Genomic DNA, 15,421 nt, shown 5'->3' on the forward strand with positions numbered 1-15,421 from the left:
CGCCAACTATTCCAGCATATGTTTTACACAGCGGATGCCCTTCCAGCTGCAACCCATTACTGGGAAACACCCATACACACTCATTCACACACACACACGCACACACTCATACACTACGGCAGGAGTGTCCAGACTCAGTCCTGGAGGGCCGATGTCCTGAAAAGTTTAGTTCCAACCCCAATCAGACACACCTGGGCTAGCTAATCAAGCTCTTACTAGGCTTTCTAGAAACCTCCTTGCAGATGTGTTAAGCCAAGTTAGAGCTAAAATCTGCAGGACACCGGCCCTCCAGGACCGACTTTGGACACCACTGCACTACGGCCAATCTACTTCATCTATTCCCCTATAGCGCATGTGTTTGAACTGTGAGGGAAACCGGAACCACACAGAACGCCAGCTGACCCAGCCGGGACTCAAACCAGTGACCTTCTTGCCACAGTGCTAACCACTGAGCCACCGTGCCGCCACTACTATAATTCATTCATTCATTTTCATTCGGCTTAGTCCCTTTATTAATCTGGGGTTGCCACAGCGGAATGAACCGCCAACTCATCCAGCATATGTTTTACACAACGGATGCCCTTCCAGCTGCAACCCACCTCTGGGAAACATCCATACACACTCATTCACATTCATACACTATGGACAATTTAGCCTACCCAATTCACCTGTACTGCATGTCTTTGGACTGTGGGGGAAACCGGAGCACCCGGAGGAAACCCACGCGAATGCAGGGAGAACATGCAAACTCCACACAGAAACGTCAACTGATCCAGCCGAGGCCCGAACCTTCTTCCTGTGAGGCGACAGCGCTACCTACTGCGCCACTGCGTCGCCTACTACTATAATTACTATAGTAAATTACATGAAGCATGAGTAACGGCCATCTTAATATAAAGTGTTATCAAAAATTGTATGAATCTAAATCACTAAATTGTCTCCATTGTTCTTGTGAGCAAAGCAATGCAGGATTGGAAATGTTCCTGTCATCAGTTTCCTCTTCTTTTTAAAGGTGAACTGCTTTGAAATGTGCATTTAATATTCAATGTTTGAAGTAATCTCAACTAAAAGATGAAGAAATGGCAGGGTATAGCTCCTCCTCTTTTTAATAAAGCAGCCAATAGCGTGTTTTCTCACAGCTCTGCTGGTGAGAGTGGTTGAGCTCAGCGCATCAAATGAAAAGCCAATGAGAAGAAGGGGGTGGGGCATGTCAGACACTAGAGAGCATTTGATTGGTCAGAATATTTGATGAGAAACTGAAGTATGAGTTGATGTAAAAAAAAAACATTGACCCATTTAGCAAGCTTTACATGTTTATATCATATCTTCTAAACGCAAATTTTATCATCTACCATCTAAAATGTTTTCATTTAATTTGACGGGACCTTCTTTAAATGAAATTCTGCTGTATATGAATGAATATGAGACTCACGGCTCCAAAGGCCACCGAGAGCATGGTCTGCATGCGTCCGTCCTCCACCGCTCCGATCACTCCTTTCTTATACAGCAGAGATCCTCCAACCAGCGTCCAGAACTTGATGTGTTTGATTCCCACCGACACAAACTGAGTGTCTGAATCAGGTCTGAACTCCACCACGAAGATCCTGTCCGTGTGACCACCTTTACTGCAAACCCTGGAGCCTGACAACACAGCAGTGCCGCCTTAACATTACTATCTCACACACAAAAACACACACACACACAAATCTGGCTGTTGTTGACTAGTATGTTTGTTTTTATTTATTTAATTTTTAGTTCCCCTTCGGATGGGGAACTCCAATGCTATGTGGAAACTTCCACTATGGGGATTTCGTCAGAATCCAATCATCTGAAAGAGTATAAAAACGGGCCAATGAAATGCCAATGAGTTGGCAGCGTCAGCGTGCACAGCTGGCGTCAATGACAATCAGTTATGCTATAAAGACGCAGCCAGTGCCATGCTCGACATCCTTTCGCTTTCAGAGCCTTTCACGAAGCTTCTGAGAGAGTCTTTGAGGGTATCTCCAACCTGTGTCTACAGAGAGAGATCGAGAAGCAGCTTCTCCCGGTCCAGAGCGCGTATACGCAGTGGCAGATGGTCGAACTGGGTATTTCTCCCTTGCCCGGCGTCCTTTGGGTCCGGTCCTCCAAGAGCGGTTTGTATATAGGAAAAAAGCTTTCCTAAAAGAGCAACACGGTCGTGCAGCGCGTCTTTTTCAAGACGTCACTCCGACCGTGCGTTTCTGGATGCGGTGGTTTCCTATCCCCAGATGATGGGCACGAGCACCGCGTTTCATGTCTGGGGGTCCATGTTCATGTTAATGCGGTGCTCGCGGGCAGTGCATGCCATCACTGATGTCATGTCTGTTGCGCAGTTAAGATCGCGGCTCGCTCTTGCAAAAGAGCCACCCACCCCAGTTGTCCCCCGCACTGCGGTTGGCACTCGGGCAGATCTGAGGGTTTCAGTGAGAGTAAATCCGCCGCCCCCGGGCCGTGGACCTCTCGCTCCTCCACGCGCTCCATCCAAGCTTCAGGTGAAGAGAAGCGCTCCGTCCTGGGATGGTCGCTCTCTCACCTGATGACACCGGGGGTCAGATGTCCATCGCTGCATCGGAGGATGGGCTGTCATTTTCTGATGAGGATGCGAGCCCGCTCGCTCCCTCCCTCCGGGGTGGAGAGCGCGGCGTTAGCATCTAAAAAGCAGACATGATGGCCGTGCTTTCTCGGGCTGCTTCGGCCGTGGGTCTGGTGATGGTTTATCCCCAGCCCCGCGGCCGGACCGACTAGATGGGTGTATGTGGAGGATATAAGGAGGCAAGACCTTCAAAGCCTCCCGTCCCCTTCTTCCCGGAAGTGCACAGTAAACTCACGCTGTCCTGAGGGCACTTTTTTCTGCCCGATCTGCGTGCGCTTCCATCCTCACCATCCTTGGAGGTTGGGCTGTCAAGGTCTGACGAGGATTCGAACCCGCTCGCTCCCTCCGGGACTTTGAGCGCGGCGTCGAATCCAGAAGCAGACTTTGCGGCTGTGCTTCCCCAGGCTGCTTCGGCCGTGGCTCTGGAGATGGTTTATCCCCCAGCTCCGCGGCCGGACCGATTAGAGGGGTTTGATGTGGAGGATGAAGGCGAGACCTTCTAAGCCTCCCCATCCCCTTCTTCCTGGTTGGGCACAGTAGGCTCACGCAGTGTGCTGCGTGCGCCTTCCCCCTCACCATGCACGCTATGGCCACTTACCAGCGCTACCAAGCGCAGGCGCTGGCCCGGCTGCGCGAGGATGGTTCTGACCCAGGACTGAGCATGCGCTCCGCACCGCAACCGACTATGCTCTTACAAAAAAAAAAAAAAAAAAAGTCGGCTGTGTGTGCCCTGGGAAGGACGATGATCACATCCGTGATCCAGGAATGCCACCTCAGGCTAAACCTGGTGATGTGCGTGACGTTGACAAAGTTCGCTTTCTTAACTCACCCATTTCCCAGGCTGGCCTGTTCGGCGACACTGGCAGTGAATTCGCCCAGGAATTCACGCCGGTGAAAGAGCAGTCGGAGGCGATGGGCGAGGTCTCTATCGGCGGGATTGTATGACCGCTCCCCCCCCGCCGAGCCATCCACATCCGCTGCTTTTTCGCCGAGGACGCCCCGCCCGCAGCTTTGCTTCGCCGCCCCGCCTGCGCCTCCGGCCACGCGGCTGCGCCGAGCATCGCGCAGGCAACCAGCGTCCCCCGCCCAGGGCGCCGCTAAGTTCGGTAAAACGGACCGCGAAGCGTCCCTGAGGCGGGCCATCTGGGGAGGAGGGAATTTGCTCTTTCCCCGCTGGAGGGCGGGGCACGTTAAAAAAAAAAAAAAAAAAAAACGCCATCAAAATCCTCAGTGAAAGAGCACTTTTCCCCTCCTCCGGATGTGACAGCCCGAACACTGCCAGTCTGGGACGCTATGCCTTCCAGCTCGCAGGATCGGTGCATTTCGCCAATGGCTCATGGAGCACGAGAGAACGGTCTCCTTTCTCTCCACTCCCAGCCCCTCTCCTGGAGTTTGAGTGCGAGACGAGAACATCTCCTCTCCTGCTCTCCTGTGGGACCCCAGCGCTCCCCGGATGAGCCCACTCACTCCACGCTGCCCCGCCGCTGGCACGTCAGCGATCGTGCGGGTGGGACCATTTGCGGGGGCTCTGCCTGCCTGGTTAGCGCGGGCCAGCCCATCGCAATGGCTCATCCATACGACCAGACTCGGCTATGCGATTCAGTTCGCTAAACGGCCTCCCAGGTTCACGGGCGACCAGGGTCAGTCCTGCGTCCGCCCCTGACTTGCGAGAGGAGATTGCTGTCCTCCTGGCGAAGGATGCAATCGAGCCGGCCCTCCAGCCGAGATGGAGCGCGGGTTTTACAGCCCGCACTTCATCGTGCCCCCCCCAAAAAAAAAAAAAAAAAAAAAAAAAAAAAAAAAAAAGCGGTGGGCTATGGCCAATCCTATATCTGCACATTTTGAACCGCTGCCTTCACTGGCTGCGCTCCGAAATGCTTACGCAGATGCGCATCACGCAATGCGTTCGTCCTCAGGATTGGTTTGCAGCAATAGATCTGAAGGACGCGTATTTTCATATCTCCACACTTCCACGCCACCGGCAGTTTCTGCGGTTTGCGTTTGAAGGTCGAGCGTGGCAATACAAGGTCCTCCCCTTCGGGCTCTCTCTGTCTCCGCGAGTTTTCACCAAGCTCGCGGAGGGTGCCCTCGCGCCCCTTCGGCTCGCCGGCATCCGCACGCTCAATTATTTCGATGACTGGTTGATTTTTAGCCCACTCTCGGGAGCAATTGATTATGCACAGAGACAAGGTGCTCCGGCACCCTCCGCCCGTTGGGGTTTCAGGTCAACCGAGAAAAGAGCAAGCTCGCCTCCGTGCAGAGCATCTCCTTTCTCTGGTTGGAGCTGGACTCGATCACTATGGAGGCGCGCCTCTCACGAGAGCGCGCCGAGGTAATGCTGAACTGTCTGAGAGAGTTTGACAGGAAAAAAAGTGGTCCCCCTGAAATTATTTCAGAGGCTCCTGGGGCATATGGCATCCGTAGCCGCGGCCACGCCGCTCGGATTGCTCCATATGAGACCACTACAGCATTGGCTTCACGATCGGGTCCCCAGACGCGCATGGCAACGCGGGCCACACACCGAGTGACTGTCACTGCGCTGTGTCACCGCACCCGCACCCCCTGGAAAGGACCCCTTCTTCCTACAGGCCAGTGTGCCCCTAGGTCAGGCGTCCAGGCAGGCTGTCGTTTCGGCAGATGCCTCCAGTATGGGGGGGGGGGGCCGTGTGGAGCGGGCATGCTGCTGCGGACCTGTGGAGGGGAACCCAGCTGCATTGGCATATCAACTGCCTAGAGCTGTTGGCAGTGTTTCTCGCTCTGCGCCGCTTTTTACCGGTGCTGAGGGAGCAACACGTGCTGGTCAGGACGGACAGCACGGCCGCGGTAGCGTGTTCCATCCGGATGGGGGTATACGCTCCCGCTGCATGTCTCAGCTCGCTCGCCGTCTGCTCCTCTGGAGTCATACGCGGCTGAAGTCGCTGCTTGCTATTCACACCCCGGATGGGCTCAACCGTGCGGCCAACAGGCTCTCACGGCAGCTCCTTCCCCGGGAGAATGGCGACTCCACCCCGAGTCATGCGTAAGTATGCACTCCCCCCAGTGAGCCTACTCGCGCAGTTTCTGTGCAAGGTCAGGGAGGACGAGGGGCAGGTCTTGCTAGTTGCGCCCCTGGCCCAACCGGACCTGGATATCAGAACTCTCCCTCCTCGCGACGCCCCCCCTGGCGAGTCCCCTTTGAGAGAGGACCTACTCTCTCAGGGACAGGGCACCATCTGGCACCCTCGCTTAGTTCTGTGGAACCTCCACGTGGGGGTCCATAAGACGCGACGAGGAAGACTTAGGTAACCTACCGGTGGCGGTGGTTAATACCATCACTCAGGCTAGTGCACCCTCTACGAGGCATGCCTACGCCCTGGAGTGGAGTCTATTCACTGAGTGGTGCGCTTCTCGCCGAGAAGACCCCCGATCTTGCCAGATCAGTGTTGTGCTTTCTTTCCTTCAGGACAGGTGGAGCGAAGGCTGTCGCGCTCCACACTGAGGGTTTACGTGGCCACCATCTCCGCTCATCATGATGCGTGGATGGCGGCACCGTGGGGAGGCATAACCTCATCATCCAGTTCCTCAGAGGTGCGAGGCGGATGTTTTCCCCCGCCCCCCCTCTCATACCCTCTTGAGATCTCGCGGTAGTGCTACGAGCCTACGTGGAGATCCCTTCGAACCACTCGACTCAGTATCCTTGAGATTTCTGTCCTTGAAGACAGCTCTGCTGGCCGTGTTGGCATCGGTTAAGAGGGTTAGGTACCTGGAGGCATTTTCGGTCAGTGACTCGTGCCTAGAATTCGGGCCGGCCTACTCTCACGTTGTCCTGAGACCCCGGCCCGGCTATGTGCCCAAGGTTCCTACCACATCGTTTTAACAATCAGGTAGTGAGCCTGCAAGCGCTGCCCACGGAGGAGGCAGACCCAGCCCTTTCATTGTTGTGTCCTGTTCGCGCTTTGCGAATATATGGGGATCACACTCAGAGCCTTAGATCCTCTGACCAGCTCTTTGTCCATTACAGCGGTCGGTAGATGGGAAGTGCCGTATCTAAACAGAGGTTGGCCCACTGGATAGTGGATGCCATCTCCCTCGCCTTTGGGCCAGGGTGAGCCGTGTCCCCCGGGGGTGAGAGCGCACTCCACTATGGAGCATCGCATCCTCCTGGGCGTTAGCACGCGGCGCCTCTCTGACAGACATTTGTAGAGCTACGGGTTGGGTGACACCCAATACATTTGCAAGGTTACAATCTGCGAGTGGAGCCGGTTTCCTCAAGGGTATTAGGCAACCCTTGGTGATTGAGGAAACGATTCGGTTGAGGTGTCGAAACAACGCTTGCTGCGCCACTCTCCCTAACCCGGAGATACGTGCGCTTTTTCAGCTTTGTCAGTTTAGTTCCCCATTTCTTTGGCGAACCCTGCAGAGTTCCTCCGAGGCCCCCAGCACCTGACTCAGCGGAGGAGTCAGGTGTTGGCCCGTTACGTTGTCGGCATGCCCGCTGGTCAGCCCGCGTTCTGGGTATAGGTGCCTGCTATGTGTGATCCCCGCTGGCGATCCCATACGTTCACTCAGCCACGGTATAGTCCCCCCTTCTAGGGCAGGCTCGTGTCTTCCCTCCCCGCTAACCATCCTTATGCTAGGACCCCCCCATCTCTGGGCTGGTCCATAGATTGTCACCAGGTCTCCCCTCTGGGTAGCAGGTGAGCTCCGCAGCGTCCTCCCTATCGGGACTGAACGCTTTCCCAACGTACTGTCGTATCAAAACCTTTTACTGGGTTATTGCGACTCCCCGAAAAATATAACCGTTTCTGAACAGGTAAGTGAGGGCCAGGGGACACGTTGGAAGACTGTGTCTCGGGGCGTTGTAGGTGCGCTCGCTCTACTGCGTGGCACACCCTTCGCCAGGGGCGCAGTAAGGTTCTTTCGTTGTGGCGTTTTCCATAGATTTCCCCATAGTGGAAGTTTCCACATAGCATTGGAGTTCCCCATCCGAAGGGGAACGCTACGGTTACTAAAGTAACCCTTCGTTCCCCGAGGGGGGGAACGGAAATGCTATGTTCCTTCGCCACAACGATTGGCCCTTAGCTGTTGAGCGTGAAAGTCTCTTCAGCTAGAAAAGGATGTCGAGCATGGCACTGGCTGCGTCTTTATAGCATGACTGATTGTCATTGACGCCAGCTGTGCACGCTGACGCTGCCAACTCATTGGCATTTCATTGGCCCGTTTTTATACTCTTTCAGATGATTGGATTCTGACGAAATCCCCATAGTGGAAGTTTCCACATAGCATTTCCGTTCCCCCCCTCGGGGAACGAAGGGTTACTTTAGTAACCGTAGCGTTTTTTTGCTCGTGTTGTTTTTTTTGTACATTTAAAGGCTTGACGAGATTAATTAAGGTAAAGTTAGGGTAATTAGGCAAGTCACTGTATAACAGTGGTTTGTTCTGGAGACTATGCAAAACAAATATTGCTTAAGGGACTTATAATATTGACCTTAAAATGGGTTTAAAAAATTAGGAACTGCTTTTATTTTACCCGAAATAAAACAAATTAAGACTTTCTCCAGAAGAAAAAAAATTATAGGAAATACTGTGAAAATTTCCTGAATCTGTTTCAACATCATTTGGGAAATATTAGGAAAAGAAATTCACAAGGCGGCGAATAATTCTGACTGTATATATTGTGCAAATGACTCAGAATGGGTCAGACCTTCCTGCCACCTCCACACAGTGATGGTGTGTTCTGGATCCACTCCCACAGACAGCAGCAGTTTCCCCGTGGCGCTGAAATTGACGTAGCCGATGCCTTTAGCATGAGCACAGCGCAGCACCGACATCGTCTGTTTACTCATGGCGTCCCACACATGTATGGACGGCGCCAGGCCTGCAGACACACACGCACACACACACTGGCGTCACATCAGGACCAGCAGCACTCAGCAAACTCTAAACTCTGTGAATTATGTTTATTAGAACACACTGACTATGCATATTTTACACAAACACACACGCGTATGTTTATATGGATCTCTTTTTATGATGATTAATGCAGTATTAATGCAGAATTTAAAGTTTTATTGAACAACTAATTCAACAAATGCAAAACATAAATGCACATTGATCTGTTCAAATACTTGTATAAATGTATAAATATATGCAGGAATGTTCTCGACTCATTTATGTATAATGAATGTATAAATATCAGTCAAAGACACTGTTAGCAAAACTACACTGAAAAACACTTTAAATCATTAAACTTATTATTATAATTTTTTTTCTCAGAGTAAATGTGCATGATTAAATGTGTGAAATAATGCAGAAATTAATCCATTAGCACACAAATAAAAAGCATTAAAAGACAGTCCTATTTGGAAGACTAATTATACGCTAATAATGATATTTCTCAATATTATTAACGTGACAGAGCAAACATGGCAACGTTTCTTGAAAAGAGTAATTGAAAATAAATAAATAAATCAAGCCAATCTAGTGAATGAGGCTTCATGCAAACACAGCAGATAGCAGAGGTTTGTACTGAAACAAAAAGAGAAAATGTGTTAATACTGTGCATTTTCAGCTAAAGCCTATGGGACAAGGGCTGTCAGAGAGGTTAGTTTTGAGATATTGTTATTTATATATATATATATTAGTCTGTTCAAACAGTCCTTTTAGCTGCATTATTTTAGTTTGCTACTATTATTATTCTTGTTTTGGGTTCAGTTTAACCAAATGTTATTAATATTTCAATGTTTGATATATAATTTAATGTAGAGATTTTTGAAAATTGTAAAACAAATATCAACTTAACATTTTCTATTTATATGTGTTAGCAATCATTTCCATGCATTGGGTTTGTGGCTTGTTTTTATCTTCATTTGTTTTGAATGGAAGGAAGAAAGGAAGGAAAGGAGGAAAGAAAGAAAGAAAGAAAGAAAGAAAGAAAGAAAGAAAGAAAGAAAGAAAGAAAGAAAGAAAGAAAGAAAGAAAGAAAGAAAGAAAGAAAGAAAGAAAGAAAGAAAGAAAGAAAATGAGGAAAGGAAGGAAAAGGAAGAACAATAAAGGATAGAAGGAAGGAAGGAAGGAAGGAAAGAAAGAAAGAAAGAAAGAAAGAAAAAAAGAAAGAAAGAAAGAAAGAAAGAAAGAAAGAAAGAAAGAAAGAAAGAAAGAAAGAAAGAAAGAAAATGAGGAAAGGAAGGAAAAGGAAGAACAATAAAGGATAGAAGGAAGGAAGGACGGAAAGAAGGGAGGAAAGATAAAAGGACAATGAAGGAAGAACAATAAAGGAGGGAATGAAGGATAAGAGGAAAGAAAGAAGAAAGCAATTAAAAAAGGAAAGAAAATGAGAGAAGGAAGGAAAAGGAAGGAAGAACAATAAAGGAGAGAAGGAAGGAAGGAAGGAAGGAAGGAAGGACAATGAAGGAGAGAAGGAAGGAATGAAAGAAAGAAAGAAAGAAAGAAAGAAAGAAAGAAAGAAAGCAATGAGGGAAAAGAAAGTAAAATGAGGAAAGGAAGGAATGAAAGAAGGAAAAGAAATGAAAGAAAGAAGGAAAAGGAAGGAAGGACAAGGAAGAATGAACAATGAAGGAAGCAAGGAAGTAAGTAAGGAAGGAAGGAAGGACAAGGAAGAATGAACAATGAAGGAGAGAAGGAATGAAGGAAGGACAAGGAAGAAAGAACAATGAAGGAGAGAAGGAAGGAAGGAAGGAAGGACAAGGAAGAAAGAGCAATGAAGGAGAGAAGGAAGGAAGGAAGAACAAGGATGAAAAAACAATGAAGGAGAGAAGGAATGAAGGAAGGACAAGGAAGAAAGAACAATGAAGGAGAGAAGGAAGCAATGAAGGAAAATGAGGGAAGGAAGAAAAAATAAGGAAGGAAAATGAAGGAAAGGGAAGGAAACTGATGGAGAAATGTTCTGCTTTGTAACTCTGCAGATGTTCTTCATGCTCAAACACACACTTGATCATGTAAAACGAGAGCAGAGCAAAAGCCTACTGTATAATGCAGATGTGCTCTCTGCAGTCCTACCTGGCAGATCGGTGATGTCGCCTGTGTGTCGGTGTGTTGATGAGGGATGACACAGTGATCAACAAAAATGAGAAAAGCTGCTCTTAGTGCCAAAGCAGAATTATGTGCAGATTCAAATTATTAGCAACCAAACAAAAACACAAACATAAACAAACACAAGCAGGCCTGTTATTGACACCAAATCAAGCAGTGCACGCTGGGAGAAGCAAACACAAAAGATGATGAAAGTGACTATGATGCATGCAAAGAAAGTGAAGCAAGGAAGGAAGGAAGGAAAGAAGGAAGGAAGGAAGGAAGGAAGGAAGGAAGGATGAAGGGAAGGAAAAAAGGAAGGATGGATGGATGGATGGATGGATGGAAGAAAGAAAGCAAGGAAGGAAGGAAGAAAGGAAGGAGGGAAGGAAGGAAGGAAGAAAGAAAGGAAGACCAAAGGGACGAAAGGAAGAAAGGAAGGAGAGAAGGAAGAAAGGAAGGAGGAAAGGAAGGAAGGAAGAAAGAAAGGAAGACCAAAGGGACGAAAGGAAGAAAGGAAGGAGAGAAGGAAGAAAGGAAGGAGGGAAGGAAGGAAGGAAGGAAGAAAGAAAGGAAGACCAAAGGGACGAAAGGAAGAAAGGAAGGAGAGAAGGAAGAAAGGAAGGAGGGAAGGAAGGAAGGAGGGAAGGAAGGAAGGAAGGAAGGGAAGAAGGAAGGAATGAAGAAAGGAAGGAAGAAAGGAAAGAATGAAGAAAGGAAGAAAGGAAAAAATGAAGGAAGGAAGGAAGGAAGGAATAAGAAATGAAGGAAGGAAGGAATGAACAAAGGAAAGAAAGAAAGAAAGAAAGAAAGAAAGAAAGAAAGAAAGAAAGAAAGAAAGAAAGAAAGAAAGAAAGAAAGAAAGAAAGAAAGAAAGAAAGAAAGAAAGAAAAGAAGGAAGGAAGAAAGGAATGAAGAGGAAGGAAGAAAGGAAGGAAGAAAGAATGGAAGGAAGGTAGGAAGGATGGAAAGGAAGAAAGGAAGGAAGGAAGGAAGGAAGGAAGGAAAACAAAGGAAGGATGAAAGACAAAAGAATGAAGGAAAACAAAGGAATGAAGAGAAACGAAAATTAAGGGAAGGAAGGAATAGGGACGCTGGAAATAAGGAAGAAAAGAAGCAAAAGAGTTAAGGAAAAGGAAGGAAAGAAAAAGAAATGAACGAAGGAAAGTGAAGAAAAGAAATGAAGGAAGGAAAAGAAAAGAGGCAAGGAAAATAAATGAAGGAAAATAAATGAAGGAAATTAATGTAGGAAAAGAAATGAAGAAAAAGGAAGGAAGCAAGAATGGAAGGAAGAAAGGAAGGAAAACAAAGGAAGGATGGAAGACAAAAGAAGGAGGAAAACAAAGGAATGAAAAGAAATAAAATTAAGGGAAGGAAGGAAAAGGAAGGAAAATGAAGGGAGAAAGGAAAATGAATAAAGGAAATTGAATGAAGAAAAAAACAAAGGAAGGAAAAGAAACGAAGGAAAAGAAATTAAGAAAAAGAAATGAAGAAAAAAGAGGCAAAAGAAATGAAGGAAAAGAAACAAAGGAAGGAAATATAAAGGAAGGAAGGAAAAGGAAGGAAAGAAATTAAGAAATAGATAGGAAGGAAGGAAGGAAGGAAGGAAGGAAGGAAGGAAGGAAGGAAGGAAGGAAAAGATATAAAGAAATAGAAAGGATGGAAAATAAGTGAAAGAAGGAAAATGAAGGAAGGAAATGGAATGAAGGAAAATAAATGAAAGAAGGACAGAAGGAAGGAAGGAAGGAAGGAAGGAAAAGAAAGAAAGAAAGAAAGAAAGAAAGAAAGAAAGAAAGAAAGAAAGAAGAAAGGAAGAAATGAAGAAGAAAGAAGAAAGAAAGAAAGAAAGAAAGAAAGAAAGAAAGAAAGACAGAAAGAAAGAAAGGAAGAAATGAAGAAAGAAAGAAAGAAAGAAAGAAAGAAAGAAAGAAAGAAAGAAAGAAAGAAAGAAAGAAAGAAAGAAAGAAAGAAAGAAAGACAGAAAGACAGAAAGAAAGGGCTTAAGTAAGGAAGATTCAAATTATTAGCAAAACCCACAAGGAGGCTTGATATTAACACAGAATCAAGCAGTGCAGCTGGAAGAAGCAGAGGCAGAAGAAGCAGAGGCAGAAGCCAGTGAAAGTGACAGACATGCACAGAGAGATGTGGAGGAGTGAAAACTGAACTGTAAATGTAACCCACACTGACCGATCTGACCCGTGGCGATGATGTTCTGGTATTTGGGATGTTGGTTGACGGTCAGGCAGAGGATGTCGTCCGTGTGCTCCAGATAAAAGCTCTGAGTACCTGCAAACCACAATAACACAACAATTCATATCAGGTTTTCAGATTTTTAAATGATAAGTGTTATTATAAACTACTATCTGTTATTATGAGCTACTACTATCATTTTAAGTGCCATTAAGGTTGTATGGTTTGTTCTGATCTTGTTCTGTAATGAACTTTGATACAGTTGTATGAAATGAGTTATAAAGATACTAAAGACAAAGAAAAAGAATGAAAACTGATTAAAGAAAAGAAGAAAGTAAAATAAGAAAAGAGTGAAAATTAAGAGAATAAATTAATAAATAAAGAAAATCAAAGGCAGGAAATAAATAAATAAATAAACAAAGAAATAAAAGAAAATAAAGAAATAGAAAAAAGATGAAGGAAAGAAAGTGAAGGAAAGAAAGAAAGAAACAAACAAACAAAGTAAAGAAAGTGAAGAAAGAAAGAAAGAAAGAAAGAAACAAACAAACAAAGTAAAGAAAGAAAGAAAGAAAGTGAAGGAAAGAAAGTGAAGGAAAGAAAGTGAAGGAAAGAAAGAAAGAAAAAAACAAACAAACAAAGTAAAGAAAGTGAAGAAAGAAAGAAAGAAAGAAACAAACAAACAAACAAACAAAGTAAAGAAAGTGAAGAAAGAAAGAAAGAGAGAAAGTGAAGGAAAGAAAGTGAAGGAAAGAAAGTGAAGGAAAGAAAGAAAGAAAGAAAGAAAGAAAGAAAGAAAGAAAGAAAGAAAGAAAGAAAGAAGTGAAGGAAAGAAAGTGAAGGAAAGAAAGTGAAGGAAAGAAAGAAAGAAAGAAAGAAAGAAAGTGAAGGAAAGAAAGTGAAGGAAAGAAAGAAAGAAAGAAAGAAAGAAGGAAAGAAAGAAAGTGATGGAAAGAAAGAAAGAAAGAAAGAAAGAAAGAAAGAAAGAAAGTGAAGGAAAGAAAGAAAAAGAAAGAAAGAAAGAAAGAAAGAAAGAAAGAAAGAAAGTGAAGAAAGAAAGAAAGAAAGAAAGAAAGAAAGAAAGAAAGAAAGAAAGAAAGAAAGAAAGTGAAGGAAAGAAAGAAAAAGAAAGAAGGAAAGAAAGAAAAGAAAAAGAAAAAGAAAGAAAGAAAGAAAGAAAGAAAGTGAAGGAAAGAAGAAAGAAAAAGAAAGAAAGAAGAAAGAAAGAAGAAAGAAAGAAAAAGAAAGAAAGAAGAAGGAAAGAAAAAAAGGAAGAAAGAAAGTGATGGAAGAAATAAGAAAGAAGAAAAAGAAAGAAGAAAGAAAGAAAGAAAGAAAAGAAAGAAAAAGAAAGAAAGTGAAGGAAAGAAAGAAAGAAAGAAAGAAAGAAAGTGAAGGAAAGAAAGAAAAAGAAAGAAAGAAAGAAAGAAAGTGAAGGAAAGAAAGAAAAAGAAAGAAGGAAAGAAAGAAAAGAAAGAAAGAAAGAAAAAGAAAGAAGGAAAGAAAGAAAAAGAAAGAAGGAAAGAAAGAAAAAGAAAGAAGGAAAAAAGAAAGAAAGAAAGAAAAAAGAAAAAGAAAGAAAGAAAGAAAGAAAGAAGGAAATAAACATACAAGGAAAAAAGAAATAAAAGAAAATAAAAAACAGAAAAAGAAAAAGAAAAGAAAGAAAGAAATCAAAAGAAGAAAATAAATAAATAAATATATAAATCAAAGAATGAAACAAAGTAAAATAAAGGAAAGAAAAAAAAAGAACAAAAGAAATCGAAGGAAGGAAACAAACAAACAAATAAATAAAGAGATAAAAAAGAAATAGAAAAAATAAAAGAAAAGAAAAAGAAATCGAAAAGAGGAAATAAATAAACAAATAAATAAATAAAGAGATAAAAGAAAAGAAAACAAAGAAAATAAAATAGAGAAAGAAAGAAATCAAAAGGAAATAAGTAAATAAATAAATTGAAGAAAGGAAACAAACAAACAAACAAACAAACAAAAGAGAATAAAGAATTAAAAAAGAAAATGAAATGAGAAGAAAGAAAGAAATCGAAGGAAATAAAAAAATTAAGGAACGAAATAAACCAACAAAAAACAAATAAAGAAAGAAAGAGAAGAAAATAAAGAAATAAAAAAGTAAAGAAAATAAAAGAAATAACGAAAAAGTAAAGAAAATAAAATAAAAGAAAGAAAGAACGAAAAAGAAAGAAATCGAAGGAAGTAAATAAATAAAGAGATAAAAGAAAATAAAAAAAAGAAAGAGAAAATTGAAAGAAAGAGAAAATTGAAAGAAAGAAAGAAAGAAAGAAAGAAAGAAAGAAAGAAAGAAAGAAAGAAAGAAAGAAAAAAGAAAGCAAAGGGTAAAGAAAGGATTTTAATAATAGAATAAAAGCATTAAATACACTTGATTAATTTCCTCCTGATTACCTTTCAATACATTTTACCATTGCAAAACCATGCTGCACTATTCATGTTTAGGTCATTTACAACCCGGCAATGTGCTTATCAAAAATCCTTGTAGAATTATCTATAGCATTATATCAAAAACATGATATTATTCTGCTAATGTGTATGCTGTTTCTGAGTGCTTCTCAAATTATACAGCGTGTTCTGTTTCTA

General features: G+C 44.0%; 1 protein-coding gene across 1 annotated transcript in view; it reads right to left on the minus strand.

The window, feature by feature from the left end:
- eml6 (EMAP like 6) overlaps positions 1–15,421 on the minus strand; it is a 137,557-nt gene that overhangs the window by 24,373 nt on the left and 97,763 nt on the right. The window contains exons 31-34 of the mRNA XM_056467686.1: positions 12,812–12,910; positions 10,613–10,633; positions 8,298–8,471; positions 1,433–1,641 (exon numbers count right to left, since the gene is read on the minus strand). Coding sequence (XP_056323661.1) covers positions 1,433–1,641; positions 8,298–8,471; positions 10,613–10,633; positions 12,812–12,910 — 503 coding nt within the window. The remainder of the gene's footprint in view (positions 1–1,432; positions 1,642–8,297; positions 8,472–10,612; positions 10,634–12,811; positions 12,911–15,421) is intronic.

Source organism: Danio aesculapii, chromosome 11 (genome assembly GCF_903798145.1).
Source record: "Danio aesculapii chromosome 11, fDanAes4.1, whole genome shotgun sequence".
NCBI classification, from domain to species: domain Eukaryota; kingdom Metazoa; phylum Chordata; class Actinopteri; order Cypriniformes; family Danionidae; genus Danio; species Danio aesculapii.